Consider the following 16,207-nt stretch of genomic DNA (forward strand, 5'->3'; position numbering starts at 1 on the left):
ATACTTTGGATAATTGGAAAAAGCAAAAGACAGTTGATTTAAAAAGGTAAGTCAGCTGGTCCTAAACTGGTGCTTATTGTAAGCCATATGATTTGACAGTGGCCCTTGCTATAGAAGGTCCACTCCGAAATGAAATCGGCAAAGATGAGCAATTGCATAGGAAAACTTTTCTAGGGAGAGAAGCACTTTGAAAGTCAGTTTCATTCAATAACAGAACTCTGCCAATGCTCAATGAGTACCTTTACTAAGCAAACTACATTATTACTATTATTATATAGTTCTGCCTCTTCCTTGATTACTCTATTATTCCATAATTTAGTATATATACTGTTCCATTACAGTAGATACTTAGCACATATACCATAAAGAATAGTAGCCTACAATTTAAAAATGTTACTCAAAAAATTGCCAGTAGATGGTCTCTATGCATGAATTTGCAATTAACTTTTGCAGTCAGGTAAGGGTCTTCCACAAAACCTGGCTCAACATAATATTTTTAGACTTACACTCAGTGTATATATAAAATCAAGAAACCATCTGCACGTACAATCAAGTAACCACCTATCCTTTTCATGAACTATACATGCTCTAAAAAGCAAAACAGTTAACAGCTGCAACAGGTGTGCTGGGATCATACCAAAAAAAGACAAAAACAAGGAGAAATAGAATTTATTATAAAACATGTTGAAAAAGCAGTAACTTTAGCTGAGTTCCTGCTCTGCTGTTCTAGGCAGAACATAACATGACTGAATACTTTCAGGAAAGCCAAAACAAAATTATAGCATACGTATGTAGCCGTATTAAAATCGCTTTCTCTTGATAATTTCCGGTTTCCAGCTGACAGGATGAGTTTCTTCAGTCTGAAGGGAAAAAGAAAAATCTCATAAGGATATTTTTAACTTGAAATTTATCTGTAATTAAGGTTCAGTTTAAAATATTACTTACATTTCAATGTTATGTATGAAATAGACTGTATATCCTATGTAACTACTATATTATGTAATTTGTTTACCCAAATTAAATGTTATTTTAGTTCATCCCACTGTCTGAAGTACATGACAAGGTCTCTACTTTTCTTCAGTTTTTTTTTTTTTTTTTTGACAACAAGAGTAAAAATAAGATTGTCAGTGGCAGTTCAGAAAAAAAATGTATTAGTGATCAAAGTACAGGAATAGGAATTCCACAGCCAGTCCTTCTACCAACATCCACATGCGTGTTGACAAGTTTCCTGATCTCTACATTTTGCCCAATTGTGGATAAACAACAAATAAAATATTCCTTTTTCCTTTATAGCTCAGTGTTACTCCAAGTCTGATTCAATGCAGAAAATCCCTAGGTTTAATACTTACATTCTTTATATTGAAGACTTACTGTGTTGAAGACACACTGATACAGAGAAACTATACACTGAACTATCATCTAGTACATTAGTATACTCATTCAGAATTTAGCACGGTATTTTGGAACTAAGCTGTTTACTCTGAATTCTAGTCATCTACCTTTGATTTTTAATATAGATTATATACAGAAGTACAGTAAATCTTCAAATTTTAAACAATCTTTGTCTAGTTCCTATCTTTTAATGATTATAAATACAGTCCCCTACTGGCTTCAAAATTAAATATATACTTTTATTGTAATGAGATGTCTCCAAACTGCATCACAAAGACTTTTGCAGAAGAGTACATGTACCTGAGACTTCTTATAGCATTAAATAAGAAATCAGGAGTTTGGAAACTAGCTGCTGCTGTCCTCTTTCTGTAATTACATACTCATTCTTTTCAAACATTAATGACAAGACTAATTGAACAAATCCGTATACACGGCTCCTATGGATATATGCCATTTGTTCCAAATCCATTGGTTTCATGGCAATACAATTCAAAAGTCACTTTAACATACCGCAGTATCATCTTCTCTGTACACTTTTATGGTTTTATCAGCCTCAGCAGTTAGCAGTCTGCTTTCTGACTGGTCAAAAACACAAGCAAATATTCCCGATTCACTGTCCAAAGAACCTGGCTGTACAGCTGCATGTACTCTCTGGAAGTTATACCCAGTTCTCCAGTCCCAAAGATGCATAGTACCATTATCAGCTGCAAAAAAAGAAACATGATTATAATTTTAACCAATTAATTTCTACTATTTTTCCTAAAAACAGTGTCATGAACAACTGTTTAATGCATCAGGAACATGTTAACTGTAATGTTCACGTGGAATAGCTCAGCATATCACATAGTAGTATCCTGTTTTCTGCTCGTTTCCTTCTTAAATAAGGAGGGTCACTCTTGTTTAAGAAGGCTGATGGAAGCTTCCTCAGAAGCTCATCGAACTTTGCATCAGATAGCCCAGACAGCTGGCATACTAAGGCACAAGGCAATTGCAGTAAGTTGGTTTGGAAGCAAAGAAAGGACTTCAATTCTGAATCAGTTCCCTATTCAGTAGCTCTAATAAAATTGACCAAAGAGATATCATCCTGTTAAACAGATCACAAACATTCACTGCTGAATTTGTCAGCAAGGGACATAGAACCTCTGCAAACATTCAGCTTATTTCAACTACTAGTTTAAACCACTGTCACCATTATTGCTAGCAGCATCAGCTTAAGGGTATTCATACAGATCTGAACTCCCTGTTCTGAAGGATGCTCTCAAAGCAACTTTTTCAGTTTCAGTAAATAAATAAAGAAAAAAAGACCTAGCTGAACCAGACCTATTAAAATTTTCATTTCTTCACTGATGCCAACTAGACAAGAAATCCAATTGTTTCAGGAAGTATGCTTCTAAGGTAAGAGACTCAAAGGTAACCTCAAATTATTTTAACTCAGCATCAGCTTCTTTGAAGTTGTAGATAGCATAAGGATGTAAGAAAGTCCATATCCAAACAGTATCTTAAAATAAAACCACACACACACACACACACACAAAATAATTAGAAAAACAATCTTCTGATGTGGAAAAAGAACAATTTTTCTAAAGCCTCAATTACTTTAACACAAAAAAATCCTGCAAGTACCTTCTAGAAATGTCTTCAAAAACAATAGAGAATGAAGTATTAAAAAACCCTTAGCAGTTTGTCAAGTTCTTGCTTTCACAATGAATGCACATGTTCTCAAATACAATTTTATCCTCATTCTAAGATCACGGATACCATATTATATTTACTTGAAATCATAACTAGGGTAAGCTGACAACATAATTAGCTATCTTCCAGCTCAACACATTTCCATTTTACAGTATTAAATGTAGGCTTGGGATTTGGAATATCAAATGGGACCAAGAACAGAAAAAAAATTTTAGTGTTCAAAAGTGCAACTTAACAAAGAAGTAACAGCTTTCAGAACAATTATGCTTTGTATACAAACATAGAAGTGTTTTTTTAAGTAGCTTGCTTACTGCAAACTTATGGAATCTAAATCTTAAACTGAACTTTTTAGCTCATGTACAATATTGTGAATTAAGTCCCAATCTTGGTTACTACTACCCAAAAGATTAGAGAAGTAAAACCAAGGGCTGAAAACTCAAGACTCCAGGAGTAATTTGGAGCAATACAGACAAGCCTCTTAATTTACTTTCCTATGACTGCTAGAGCTCTACTAGGACCGCCTTGTTTAAACAACTGGTCTAAGATCAATCAAACATTTGGATTCGACCTCCTGCTTTAACTGTGATTTCTCACATGATCTTGGGTTCTTTCTCTAGAACTCTGTTCTCAAGCTATGAAATTAGTGCTTCCTTTTTCATACTATTTGTTCATTTTCTATTTATGATAGCATCTACAATTTAAAAAACCTTACTATCACCCTACTATGTAGGCACAGTACTCTAATGAAAAGCAGATTTGAATTCAGTTGAGGTTTCTGTAAGCTAGTTTCATAAAAGCTTGCCACTAAAAAAGTCTACACATTTACCATCTTGTTCAAACAAACTCTCAGAAACATCAAATATGGTTTTAGTAACATATACTTCCATCACACCAATTTTATTACAATGCTTGGGTAACCGCATTATAGAAAAATACCACCTGCAATATGAGGTAATCAAGATTCTTATAAAATTATTCATGAGCAGATTTAGTAAGGAAGCATTCAGGCTTCTCTTCCTACCCCCCCAACAGACACATGCACATAAACCAGTAATTCCCACATATTTGGGGCTCAAAGACCAACACTCTAAATGTTTCAGATGATCATGTTAATTCACAAAGCTTCTGAGTGACAAATTAAATCAATGTGTTCACAATGGACACAAAATCCTCCCACAGAATATGTAGACACTGGAGCAAAGTGGCTAGTTTCCCAACTTTAGAATGCTTGCATATATAATATAGCTGAGTAAACCTGGTTTTGATTCACAGAGCCAAATACAGTTTGAAGATTAGCTATTAAGCTAAGATCTGATACAATGCAAAGATAACATCAGAAAACGCATGTAATAAACTTCTAGACAGCAGAGCCAATGCATTTGTGCTGCATACAAAACAGGGAAGAGTTAAGATTTAAATGGTACAGCAGGCTCTAGCAGGATTTTTGTGTCTCCTCTATCCATTCTCACTGCATCAACATGTGACTAAGCAGCCACCAAGGAGCCAGGGGTCTCCTAGTCTACTTCTGATTTCCAGTCCGTTTGTGAGGGGACACTAGTGATTCAGATTCAAGAGATCCAACGGGATGGACTCTGAAGCCATGCGCAATAGTCAACTGAGAATGGGAAACCTCTTCCCTGCTGTGGGCTGAAACTACTTTCAAATGCATTTTTGGGCATGCAATTCAGTTAACACCAAAGAAAATAAAGTTACCCTGCTCCCTATGAAATGAAGTTGTGGGCTGTAGCTGGCTTGTAAGCCCAGCTAAAGAAGGGCTCCATGAGCATCTTTGCCTAAGGACCTCCAGGCACATAAACAGTAAGGGAAGGAAATATCAGTAAGTATTTCTCACTTTACCTCCTGAGACCAAAACTCCATCTGAATTTACAGCCAGTGTGTTGATAATAGCATTGTGACCAGAGAGGTTCTGAATGAAGTTTCCGTCTGGAAATTTCCACTGTTTAATATTATCTGGAGAACCAGATGCGAATGTGTAACTGAAAGAAGATTAGGACAGTAAATTGGAATTTAAAATAAGGATAAGCCAATGTCAAAGTAAGGAGAGCCAATGCCTTTCACTAAAACTACTGCTGAACTAGTTGCAAAGTTCCTTAATATTACATATTTTGCATAAATACGAAGTGATTTTACAAAATAATGAATGAGAACAGTAATTACATAATTGTTTCCTTTTCATTCTATAGATTATCTAAACTTTATAAATCACAAGGCTCTCCTGTGCCATATACGATGACAATATGCAAACAAACATAAAATATATTTTTAAAATTTTGGAGAGCATAAAAAACTAATGTTCTTGTCCATAGTTATTCTGGCAGGTTTAAGGGCACCATCGAGTATCAGGGAGAAAAGAGGGGGGGAAAAAAAGTGTTTCCTCATTTTAACATATGCATTTACATAGGTTATTTGGGTAGCACATACAAAAGCCTTTAGCAATATTTTCAGCTGCCACCATGTCTAAAGCAATTTGCTGTCTACTTAACAGATCCTGCAGTTTTTTCACCCACTGTTTTTATAGGGATTTATGAGACTAGATAACTGTTGATGCAACAAAATATAGCATCTTAAATTGGTACCTTGCCACCATCTGCTTCAAAGATTAATTACTTATAAAAGTTTCTCTGTAAGACCAGTTATATTGAAGCATCTTGTGCAGTGAAACACAGATTCAAAAAAAAAAAATCCCTTGCAGTAGTTGTTGTCTCCTTTAGCATTATTGACACACAGACAATTTTACAAAACTTCCTCACTTTCTGCTAATGTTCAATTATGTAATTATTATTAGTCTTAGGAAGCCCAGTGTAACTGATCTCTCACAGACTGCATCAAAGCACATATAAGGAGCTCTGTGGAATATAAAAAATTCTGAGAATTACTAACATACACCAGCACCAATACGTGGAGAATGGAATCAGTGTACTAAAGGCTTTTGGGAACCAATATTTTACTAATATGTATCTTTTTAAAGCATTCTAAGCTCTTCTTTCATTAATTTTTCCACACTGTTCTCTCCTATCATTTTAAATCATCATTCATATTGACTTTGTCACTGCCCAAAGTTACAAACTGTGAAAGGGTAAAGGAAAGAGGAAAACTTACTGTCTTGGATGTAGTACAACTGCTCTTACAGATTTCTTGTGGTTTGTTAAAGTAACACGAGTTTTTCCTGCCACCAAATCCCAAAGCCTTATTGTAGTATCATGACTGCCTGCAATGAAAGTAACAAAAAATAGTAAAAACTATTATTCTAATTCTATTGCTTTCATATGACAGCCAAGCTTGAGAGAGTGCGCGCGAGAGAGCGTGCGTGAGAGAGAGAGAGAGAACATTGTTGTATTTTAACTACGGAAAAATGATGAAAACACGCCATGTGAGCCCCAAGTTCTTTACCACCAATACCACCTCAGAAGTAAAATATGCTGAGTGTTAACAGTCTCCAGCACTACTGGAAAGGTTTACAAGATATAAGGAATATTTTATGCAATTTGAAATTCAAGAATAATTAAGTAGTTACAAAACAAAGCTGGATTTTGATGTAGTGAGAAAGAAGTAGTTCATTTTTAACCATGGAACTGGGCATTTAACTGGATGATGGACAATTGCAGAAGACTGCACAAAATACAAAGACTCAATCCACATTACAAGAACTTTAAACTTTAAACAGAGGAAATGCAGAAAAACAGAGTTCTTTTTAAGCAATGCACAAGTATATTTGCTTAAGCCTACTATTAATAGTATAAAATAATCACTATACAGCCCACTTAACAGGAAACTAACAAGAGAAATAAATTAAATAAATAAATTAACAGAGATAACAGTATCTTCATCACATGATTACAGAACAGATATTTATTATTGTTGTATAGATTACATGATTGAAAAACAATTATTGTCCACTCTACCTGTAATAATTTGTGGTTCTGCAGCTTGGCACTTCACTGTTGCAACTGCATTTGTGTGTCCTGACAGTGTGTGCACACTGGCTTTTGTTCTCACATCCCATATCTATGAAACCACAGTAAATTACAGAGGTCAAGAAAAGGCGCCTATTCAATGTATTTTAGGTACTGTCACAGATGGTAAGAAATTCTTGCTGTAGTTCTATGAGTAAAACTGTAGTATTTAGTCTGTTTTTTATCACCACAGAACTGCCCCAATTTGCCTCAATTGACAAATTTCAAGGGAAGTGGAGAGCCTGGTACTCAATTTTTATGATATATAGATAACTTACTGCAAAGTCAGTCAACATAAAGGTATACCATCTTCTAAAAACAAGAAACTAAAGCGACTATATATAACGTAGCCTACCTACCCAATTAAGTAGTAAAACATTCTCCTGAAATTACACTGCATTTGTCTATATTTGGGGTACAATCAAATGCTTAAGTTTCTATCTACAAAGGAAGACAAAGTTAACATAAAATCATCTTTGCATTTTAATCCTGATATGTCTTTAACCTTTGTTAACTGTTTACTTTCATAAATGGAAGGTGTTAAAACAAAGTTTTACTTACTCGTGCTGTTGAATCTCTGCTACATGTCACCAGTACATCTATTGTTGGATGCAAGTCTAAACCATAGACAGCACTTAGGTGACCATGATAATGTCTGATAACCTAGATGAATTTTTTAAAAAAAAGTTTAACTGGATACTTAAAGGAATATTTTAAATGTTTTGATTTTTATATTTGCCCCTACCGATTAACTCTAATTAAAGAAACCAAAGCTTACCTTATTGTATTCAAGATCCCAGCATTTCACTTGTTTGTCTTCTCCACAAGAAAACAAGTACGGACTTCTGGCACTTACTATCACCCCTCGTACAGTACTGATGTGTCCCGTCAAAGACAATTTTAATTTGCCACTAGCAAGGTCCCAAATCTGCATCAAAATAGGTATTTTGAGACAGATGAATATAAAGCTACACAGTGGTAGCCTGGGTAAATAGCCTAGGTAAAAGGTCAATTGAAGTTAAAAATTCTAAGAATTACAGTGACATAAATGTTTGCTAACTACTACCATACGATGAATAAGATCTCAAGAAGAAATAATACTCCACAAATCCTCTTGTGCTTGTGACTAGGTAACAAGAGGGGGGAGAAAGAAGGAAAAAAAAAAAAAAAAGAAAACCACACACATTCTATAGCTGACTATTTTGTACCCACTAACCAAGAAATTGTTTCCAGGGACTGAAAACATTTCTAAATAGCATGAGAAAGACAACTTAATTTGTCAGTAATTTCTTCCAACCCCTTACCTTTATAGTTCTGTCAGCTGAGCCAGTAACAAACCATTGATTTCCTGGTTCTACTGCAATGCATCTCACCCAGCCCAGATGACCACTGATAACCTTTAGACAAACAAGAAATTTGCAAAAATCAGAAATAAACATATCTGTCAATATAATTCTCCTTCTCTAACACTGAAATTTGTCTGTATTAGATAAGAAATGCATGCTCCCCTGAAAAGTCAGATCTGAGTTTAGATCTGATAGGAGCTTGATTTTTAGTTCTAATTTCTAGTAATCTCTCTTCATTTAACATGTCATAAACCAGACCTACAGAACTTGTAATGGGGAAAAACCCTGCACCAATAAGCCACTGTTTCAAATCCTTTATGAGTCCATAATATTGTGGCTCAACACTTGAGACTTCGCAGAGGAGGACTGTATTTAAGTGCAGCTTCTTTAAGCTGCTATGTAGTGCTTATACAATAATAAAAAAATAATTCCTCTGCCAAAGAATCTGACTGGAAAAGATAAAAATCTTTAAAGTTTATCACACTACAAAAATGTAAAAAAAAATAATATTCACAACATAATTTACTAAATAAAATGAAAAGTTTCTAATCTAATCTTGTTATTTAAGGAGAGAGTATGCATATAACTTAGGCATGATCACTGTTCATTTGATTTCATTTTGTTCCATTTCATGAATGAGAAACAGAAATTAAAATCTAAGTTTTGAAGTCTTCGTAGAACATAAAACATTCATTTACTTTGCATGCATGTCTGTAAGTTCATAACTTACTCTGTAGAGTTTCCAAGGTGGATGCCACTGAGGTTTGGGCATGGTTGGAGCTTTCTTTGCCATTAACGCAGAATTTTTGTTTCCACCAGCTTCCATCATGGCCTATAAAGTAAAGGAAGGTTACTCTTATGCTTTATAATCAATCTGTTCATATAAAGTCTAAAGCCTCCTTGTTGTGCCATGTCAAAACTGATTAAACTTATTCAGTCAGGACTCCACAGAACTCACAGCTGAAGCTGGAAGTGGTCTGGTGAACACTACCTACTTTGACAGCAGAAGCCTTATACATAACAAACTCACCATGGGCACACCAGGAGGCTGCGAGCGCTCAGACACTCCAGCATGCCTGTAAATGTCACCCACACCAGCAGCTGTCCGATTAGCATCCAACCTAGGTTGAGTGAAAAAGGTTAACATATTGGAATCAACTTCTTCCTTTCACAAAGTAAATGGAAAAGGTACAAAGTGTTCAAACACATAACCAAAAGAAAAAACAAAATGTTTTCCCTTGCATCTAATCAGATTTTTCCATGTTTCAACTTGTGTCCATTGCCTCTCTTGACATCCAAGAACAGTGCACAGAAAAACAATGCCCAGCCATGCTAAAAACTGTTTTTAAAAAACAATTTAGAGAAATACAATATTCAAGATTTGGCCAGGGAAAAAAAAAGTTCTTATCCCAGCTTCCGCATTTTTCCTTGAAATTCCCATAAACTACAGAAGTGTTAGTGGAGTAACACAGTAGTACCTGGACTGAGAAGGAGGAAGTGCTACAGCTAATGATTGAGCTGCAGATTCACTGGGCATCCTCTGGATCTTAGTATCTGCTGTCAGAGCCACACCTTAAAAGAAAACACAGCAAAAGCAAAGACAACTCTATTAGAAAGAAAACAGAAAAGTGCATTATACACACAAACACATGTATACACATACACCTGTGTAAAAGTGCTTACCACACCTCTAATATTAAATCTTGTCATTCAGTGACATTATTTTTCACAGATAAGTCACAAACCTATAGAAATAATTCTTTTTATTTTGATCTAAACTCTCTCAGTCTTGATTCTACTACACATAGGTACACAATTTCTACAGTAGGAAGTGGTATGATTCTGTCAGAGGAAACAAGGGAAGCCTAACTTGAGAAAGTGCCCATCTTCTTTTTTATCAAGCCTCAACAACTGTGGAACTGTGAACATCACAGTTCCTACTGTGATCACAGAGAGAAACAATAATTTGAAAAACATTTGCTAACTATGCCCTTTAGTGCAGTTTATTATTATGTAGTCCCTATGTGCCTCATGGAGTTGGGCAGGACCTACAGAAGATTTAGTCCTATTTAAGTCTGAAATTCAGACTACAACTGATAATTTATATTCTCATCCTAAGAACAGCTGATCACTTTTTTTCCTCCTCCAAAGCTCAGTTTTGGACAGACTGGTGAATATATTTCACACCCGTTTCTCTACTTCTTTCCCAGATCAAAGTTCTGGCAATTGACAACAAAGACAATATTTGGGTGAGATGTACATGTAAAACAACAACAAAGAAATCTAATTTTTAACCTTGACATATCTGACTATTAAAAGAGCACTGAACTCAAGGAAGCTTGTGTGAGCACAGTCAAAGGCAGCTATGCAGGTTTAAGGACTGAGGGTCTACCGAACACACACCTAACTTGCATCAAGCCACAAAACATTTCCCACAACACTTGCAATAAACTTAAATGTTAGCAGTAAAAGATCAACAATCAAAACTAAACTGTCACAAAGGGAGAGAGCAGGAGTGATAAAAGTGACAAGCAATGGCCAATATATCAACATAACCCTTCCAGACATGCACTGAACCAAATGACACCAGAATTATTTGACACTAATGCCCCTTTCCTAGGGCAAGGGTGGTGATACCTACATCTGTTTGCTCTAGTGATGAAATGCACAGCACATTTCTCATTGTCATTCCACTTCCTTCTAGCTGCTCCCTCACTCTCTATTCACAACAAAAGTTTTAGAGCAGCTCTGTCACAGTAGCAGAGGAAGCAGGGATCTGTCAGTCTCAGGAATTTTTTTTACAAGGGACAGTGGACCACAGCATCAGAGAGGGGATTCCCAAAACATTTTTGTGATATTGCCACAGGGGGTGAAATATCCTAGACACAAATGACAGCCCCATAGCAAGCACACATTCACTGAGGCTTAGAGAGAAGAAGGATGCTCCACCTGCATCTAAACCCTCCTGGCACCTCCTAATCCAGAACACTTATCAGCCACAAAACTCTCTACATAATACTACAAAAGATTCAAGTGGCATTTCTCATTATCAACTATGGATTCGCAATAACAGGAAGCCTCCCAGGAACTGGAGGATGCCCAATTTATACAGGAAGGAAAAAAACAAAACAGAACAAAAACACATCACTCCCCAAATTTTGCTTACCAGGCCCAGGTGGGTATGGATGTGTACCAGTTATCATATATTCAAGTTCTTGACCTGAAGAGCAATAAAATTTCTTATTAATAATTTTATTTTATACTACACTGCATTTCACATGGTAAAGCAGGAAACTCAGGAAAATCAGAGCAGGCCATACATAGCACTAATCCTATGTAACATACTACACTTACTTGAAATTCATTTGTTTTGGTTATTCCAGTTTGCTAGAACTGACTACTAAAATAACAGGCAGTGGCACCACCATTTTAAAAATGTTATCAAAAGGGACGCTTTCTCAAGAGAAGAATCTTTATGTTGCCAAAGATGCCTTTCTGAAGTAGGTAACATGGAAAAGGATTCAAGTACATAATGAATCTATGTTTCGCATATAGCATGGGATTTTTGATGCATAAGCTAGTCAAGAAAACTTATGGTGTGATACTGGAGAAGAAAAGGCAAGCACAAGTTCTTTTTTTCTTCAAAGACTTTTCAGTCTCTCTCAACATTCTTCGCTCTCAGAATATTTCCAAATAAAGCGTTCCGAAAAAATATCTCTACTAAAATAAGAAGGCATTTGGTATTCTTTTTAAGAGGAGTTTCTATACAGGATCTACATAATAGTTTCACATTTTATATATAACCAAAAGAAAAGTAAAAAAGACTCCAGATTTAAAACAAAGGGATTTTTCTACTTTAATAGCTGCATACATAAAGGAAGTCTGAAAAAAATTCTATGAAACTTAAAACAGACACCAAAAAAAGCATGTCCTTGACCATCATCAACTTGTAAAAAGGAGAAATATATCACTGATCTTATTCTTTCCAGCACCTAAGCACAACACACACTATGTTGCTTGAATTACTGTAAAAATCGTACAGCGTCATATCATTCCCTGTGTTCTAACAAACTTTTTCCTTGTTCTAAATCACTAACCTCCTTTGGAATCTAGCAAGACAAATATCAATGAAAAACAGCTATTATGATTTCCTTCTATATCCGTGATAGATTAACATTATGGTCTTGAGATTTAAGTTCAGTGAGACTGTCTCTTACAAAAAGAAAAGACAAATATACCATTAAGAGCAAACTAACCTTGATTTCCAGAATACTGTTTATGTCCATAAGGATCCCCAGTGTTTGAGCCTCCTTTCTCTCTCAGGTTTTCTTTCAGAGTAGGCATGTGCAACACTGAGCCATACTCCGTACGCAGCTTGACTGCCATCTTTACTTTGTGACTGTTGGAAGAGCAAAGCATATTAAAGCCTAATCTTTGAGTTATTATTAACTTTTGAAATACTTCAGAAAGCATTTTATACCACTTACTTTACAATCCTCAAATTTTTCTTCCCTTAACACACATTGTAATTCTATCCAAACCGCTGAACTTGTGACTTGGCTAGAACGATCACTACCATAATTTAAAACTTTGAGACACAGCAGTAATTCACCGGTTGCAGCACATACCTTTCTTCATCTAATGGTATAGGCTTGGCATTATCAGCTACAAACATGTCATGGGTTCTCTTCAAAGATCTGAACACAAGTGTGTGCACAGAATGCTTCTGGACTTCCTACAAATAAAGAAAGGCATATTTAAATACACTTGGCCACAGTTGAATAAAGAATTGAAAACATCAATAGAAGTTGAATACAGTAGCAATTTCAGGCTCTGATAGCGTTAAATGATATGTCACTATCTAGTTCACAGAAGACACCATTCTTGGTGGAAGCTAAAAATTATAGTTCATACATTAATTGTTTTAATTCCATGTGTACTCAGCTCATCCTTTCCTGGAAACCACCAAGTGTGAGAAAAGCAGGCCAAAAAAAATTTGATCAAACTTTCTGCACTGGCATCTACGTGATGAATACATACACATAAAAGATTTTCCTTCACACTTGTCAGTTCTGTTTTTATACGTGGGCAATAAAGTAACCGATTCTGAAAACATTCCTATATATTCTGTTATCTCCGTAATAAGAACAGAGTATTCGTAAACTTCTGTGTACACTGTGTCACTTCATGTCAGCACAGTGCTCTTCAGATTACTGAAAGAAAATAACAGGGAATCACACCTGACAAAACTTGTTTTCTTTTAATAATCTTTTTTTTTTCTCTTTATTACCATAAGCAAAATACATTAAAATTCCACTCAGGGACTAAGAAGCAAACAGTAAAACTTTCAAGTTACACAGAACACTCTTTATTGCCAGCACAGTTCAGGGTTTTTTTTTTGTATTTTCTTCCCACAGGTAAAAAAAAAATCATTAGGAATGTGAGCCTGCTTGCTTAGGTATACTGAAAACAGAATTCTCTGTAGGACTGTATTTGTTCTGCACACCACACAAATAACAGCAATAAACTGGAAGCTACGTTAGAACTTTGGGAAAATGGGTTGGGAGTTTCATGCAAACTGAAGAAAGAAGCAAAAATTATGGGAGGGAATTACTGTTCAACAACAGCAGCTGCTGTAAACACCATAGGAGTACGAAGTAACAGACTGCCTCCCCATCATAAAGACTCTCCTCATTATGAATGAAAGATTATGAAGCATCTAGCAATATTTTTGACAGAGACACCACACTGGAGGAAAAAAAAAAACCAGCTAGCAGTCTGCCACACGGCAGCAATCCTTATATTTCCTTACACGATCCTGACAGCCCCGTGTTTGTAGTGGCGCACTGCAGCCGCACCGCGCTAACTGCTCCAGGGCCAGCAAAGGCGGCGGCCTCCTGCCCGGGATTGCCTCGAGACCTCACGAAAGGCTGCCGCGCTCCTGCCTTGCTAACGCAGCAGGAAAGGCAGCGGGGGCCGGGACCGCCGCACCCCCTCCGCGGCCCCGCGCCACCTCCGCGCCCGGCCTCAGGCCGGCAAAGCACAGCCGGCCCCGGCCCCGCAGACGGTGGGCCAGGAAACCCTCCCGCGCTGCCCTCGGGGCCGGGGGGGCCGCGGCCCGCGCTCCCCGCCGCCCACAGCCGCCTCATGCCCCCCCGCCTCGCCTCACCTCCACCATGGCGCTGGCCAACTCCGACGGCCGCGACCCGCCGCCGCCCGCTATGGAGGCACTTCCGGCGCCTACCCCGCACCGCACCGGAAGTGACGCGCCGCGAGCACGCACGCGCGCGGGAAGGGCGCAGGGCAAGCAAGAGACGAAGGGCAGGGCCGGAACGGGCCGTTGGCGGCCGTGACGCAACTGTGGGCGGGGCTTAGCAGCGCCACCGGCCATTTCCCGTGTTGGGGTCTGCAAGTTCGAGTCCCGCTCTGGGGGAGAGGGGTGATGGGGTAGTGAAGTGAAGTAGGCAGGCGACTGAGGCTTGTGCTCCAGACAGTAAACGTTGGGGAGCTTCTAGTAGCTGTCAGCAGTCAAATGTCCTTTTTTGAATTAAAAAAAAATCCTGATCTTGCAGATCCAGTGCTAGACCAAGCGCTGGCAAAAACCCCAGTGTGGGGGCTGCTGAGGTAGGAGGGTAAAAACCACTGCAAAATACTCTAAGGAGTAGGGAAATGACTCCTAGGACGGCAAAGCGAGACCTGCAAAGAGCCTGAAGGAGCCTCCTTCATGAGTCGTGGAGACTGGGCTGTCTAGTGATGTTTAGTCTAGTGATAAACTAGAATATATCGAAACTTGAGGCCTTGCAGGTGGCATTAAAACAAATGACAAAAGGTTTTTCAAGCATATATATAAAGATAAGGAGAGAAAAACCACTGGAGTGAGAACAGTCAAGATGCAGGTAAATGAGCAAACGCCCAAGCAGAAAAAAGTACTTTTCCTCAGCTCTCAGTGAGGCAGTGGTGTGAAACAGGGCAGAGGCCGGAGGGCTCAGGAAAGCCAGTGCTTAAGAATAAAAACTCACATGTGTGGTAAAGAAGAAATTTTACTAAGTTGAGAAAACAGAATATTTGCTACCCAGCGCTGCACAAAAAGAACTGATCGTGCAGTTGCAGGCCGAATCCCTGGGATTTTTGATCTACACATTGAATTAAAGTGCATGCCAAGAGAATAGCAAGCACCTAGATTTAAGAAAAAGAGGGAAAATGTTTTCAGCAAGTACAGGCTTATGAATCTGACTTTAAGGCTGCAAGATTCAGAAAAAAAAATTGAAAAATGTCCGTGTTTGTCCTGCCTGCCTCCAGGCCACCGCTGAGCCAAAGGCTCCTCCCCATGTTGGCTCTCCTTTGGCTCGCGACCCTCTGCGCAGGTCCTGAAGAACCACTGATTTAAAGGACTGCAGACTTTGAAGGGCTTTTTTTTTGTTAAGTAAACACCTAGCCACTGGTATTTGCAGAAGAGTTAAATAGGAATGACTCCATTTCTGTTTTTAAAACCACTTTTAAAAAGCCCTGCAAGTATTTTGCTACATTAGGACATCTGATAGAGCAGTGCCTATCTGCCTCGTTAGCTTATCATACTTGTGAAAAGGAGTGCTTGAGTGACTCCAGGGTGATTGCTCCTAGTCTTCCTCTGACCAGGCTAACGTGTTAAGCAAATATCTCCCTTAAAATCAGACGCCTAAGCTGCCTTTAACCATCTTCACACTCAGCTAATGACTCAGGCAGCATGTCTATGCATACATGTGCGCAAATGTGTGAGGCTATATGATGAACTCTACAGAAAAGTTGAAATATATTTCCATTAGC

At 37.8% G+C, this 16,207-nt stretch overlaps 1 protein-coding gene across 1 annotated transcript; it reads right to left on the reverse strand.

Annotated features, from left to right (window-relative positions):
* Window positions 1–653: 653 nt before the first annotated feature.
* PLRG1 (pleiotropic regulator 1) lies at window positions 654–14,714 on the reverse strand. Its single transcript, XM_026120180.2, has 15 exons — window positions 14,574–14,714; window positions 13,033–13,139; window positions 12,661–12,803; window positions 11,571–11,624; window positions 9,883–9,976; window positions 9,435–9,525; window positions 9,135–9,236; window positions 8,363–8,455; window positions 7,837–7,986; window positions 7,620–7,721; window positions 7,008–7,110; window positions 6,205–6,313; window positions 4,942–5,081; window positions 1,903–2,096; window positions 654–860 (listed from the first exon to the last, which is right to left on the reverse strand). Exons 1-15 carry the CDS (start codon window positions 14,580–14,582, stop codon window positions 801–803), a joined length of 1,551 nt encoding a protein of 516 aa, XP_025975965.1. The 5' UTR covers window positions 14,583–14,714; the 3' UTR covers window positions 654–800.
* Between the last annotated feature and the right edge of the window lie 1,493 nt (window positions 14,715–16,207).

Source organism: Dromaius novaehollandiae, chromosome 4 (assembly GCF_036370855.1).
Source record: "Dromaius novaehollandiae isolate bDroNov1 chromosome 4, bDroNov1.hap1, whole genome shotgun sequence".
Classification (NCBI taxonomy): Eukaryota; Metazoa; Chordata; class Aves; order Casuariiformes; family Dromaiidae; genus Dromaius; species Dromaius novaehollandiae.

What these genes read in the sequence shown, in the direction of transcription:
- PLRG1 (XM_026120180.2), bottom strand. An exon ending in GGGATCTTGAATACAATAAG is followed by an intron (nt 7,722 to 7,836) that starts GTAAGCTTTGGT and finishes AAATTCATCTAG; the next exon opens with GTTATCAGACATTATCATGG. An exon ending in AGAACCACAAATTATTACAG is followed by an intron (nt 6,314 to 7,007) that starts GTAGAGTGGACA and finishes CTTTCATTGCAG; the next exon opens with GCAGTCATGATACTACAATA.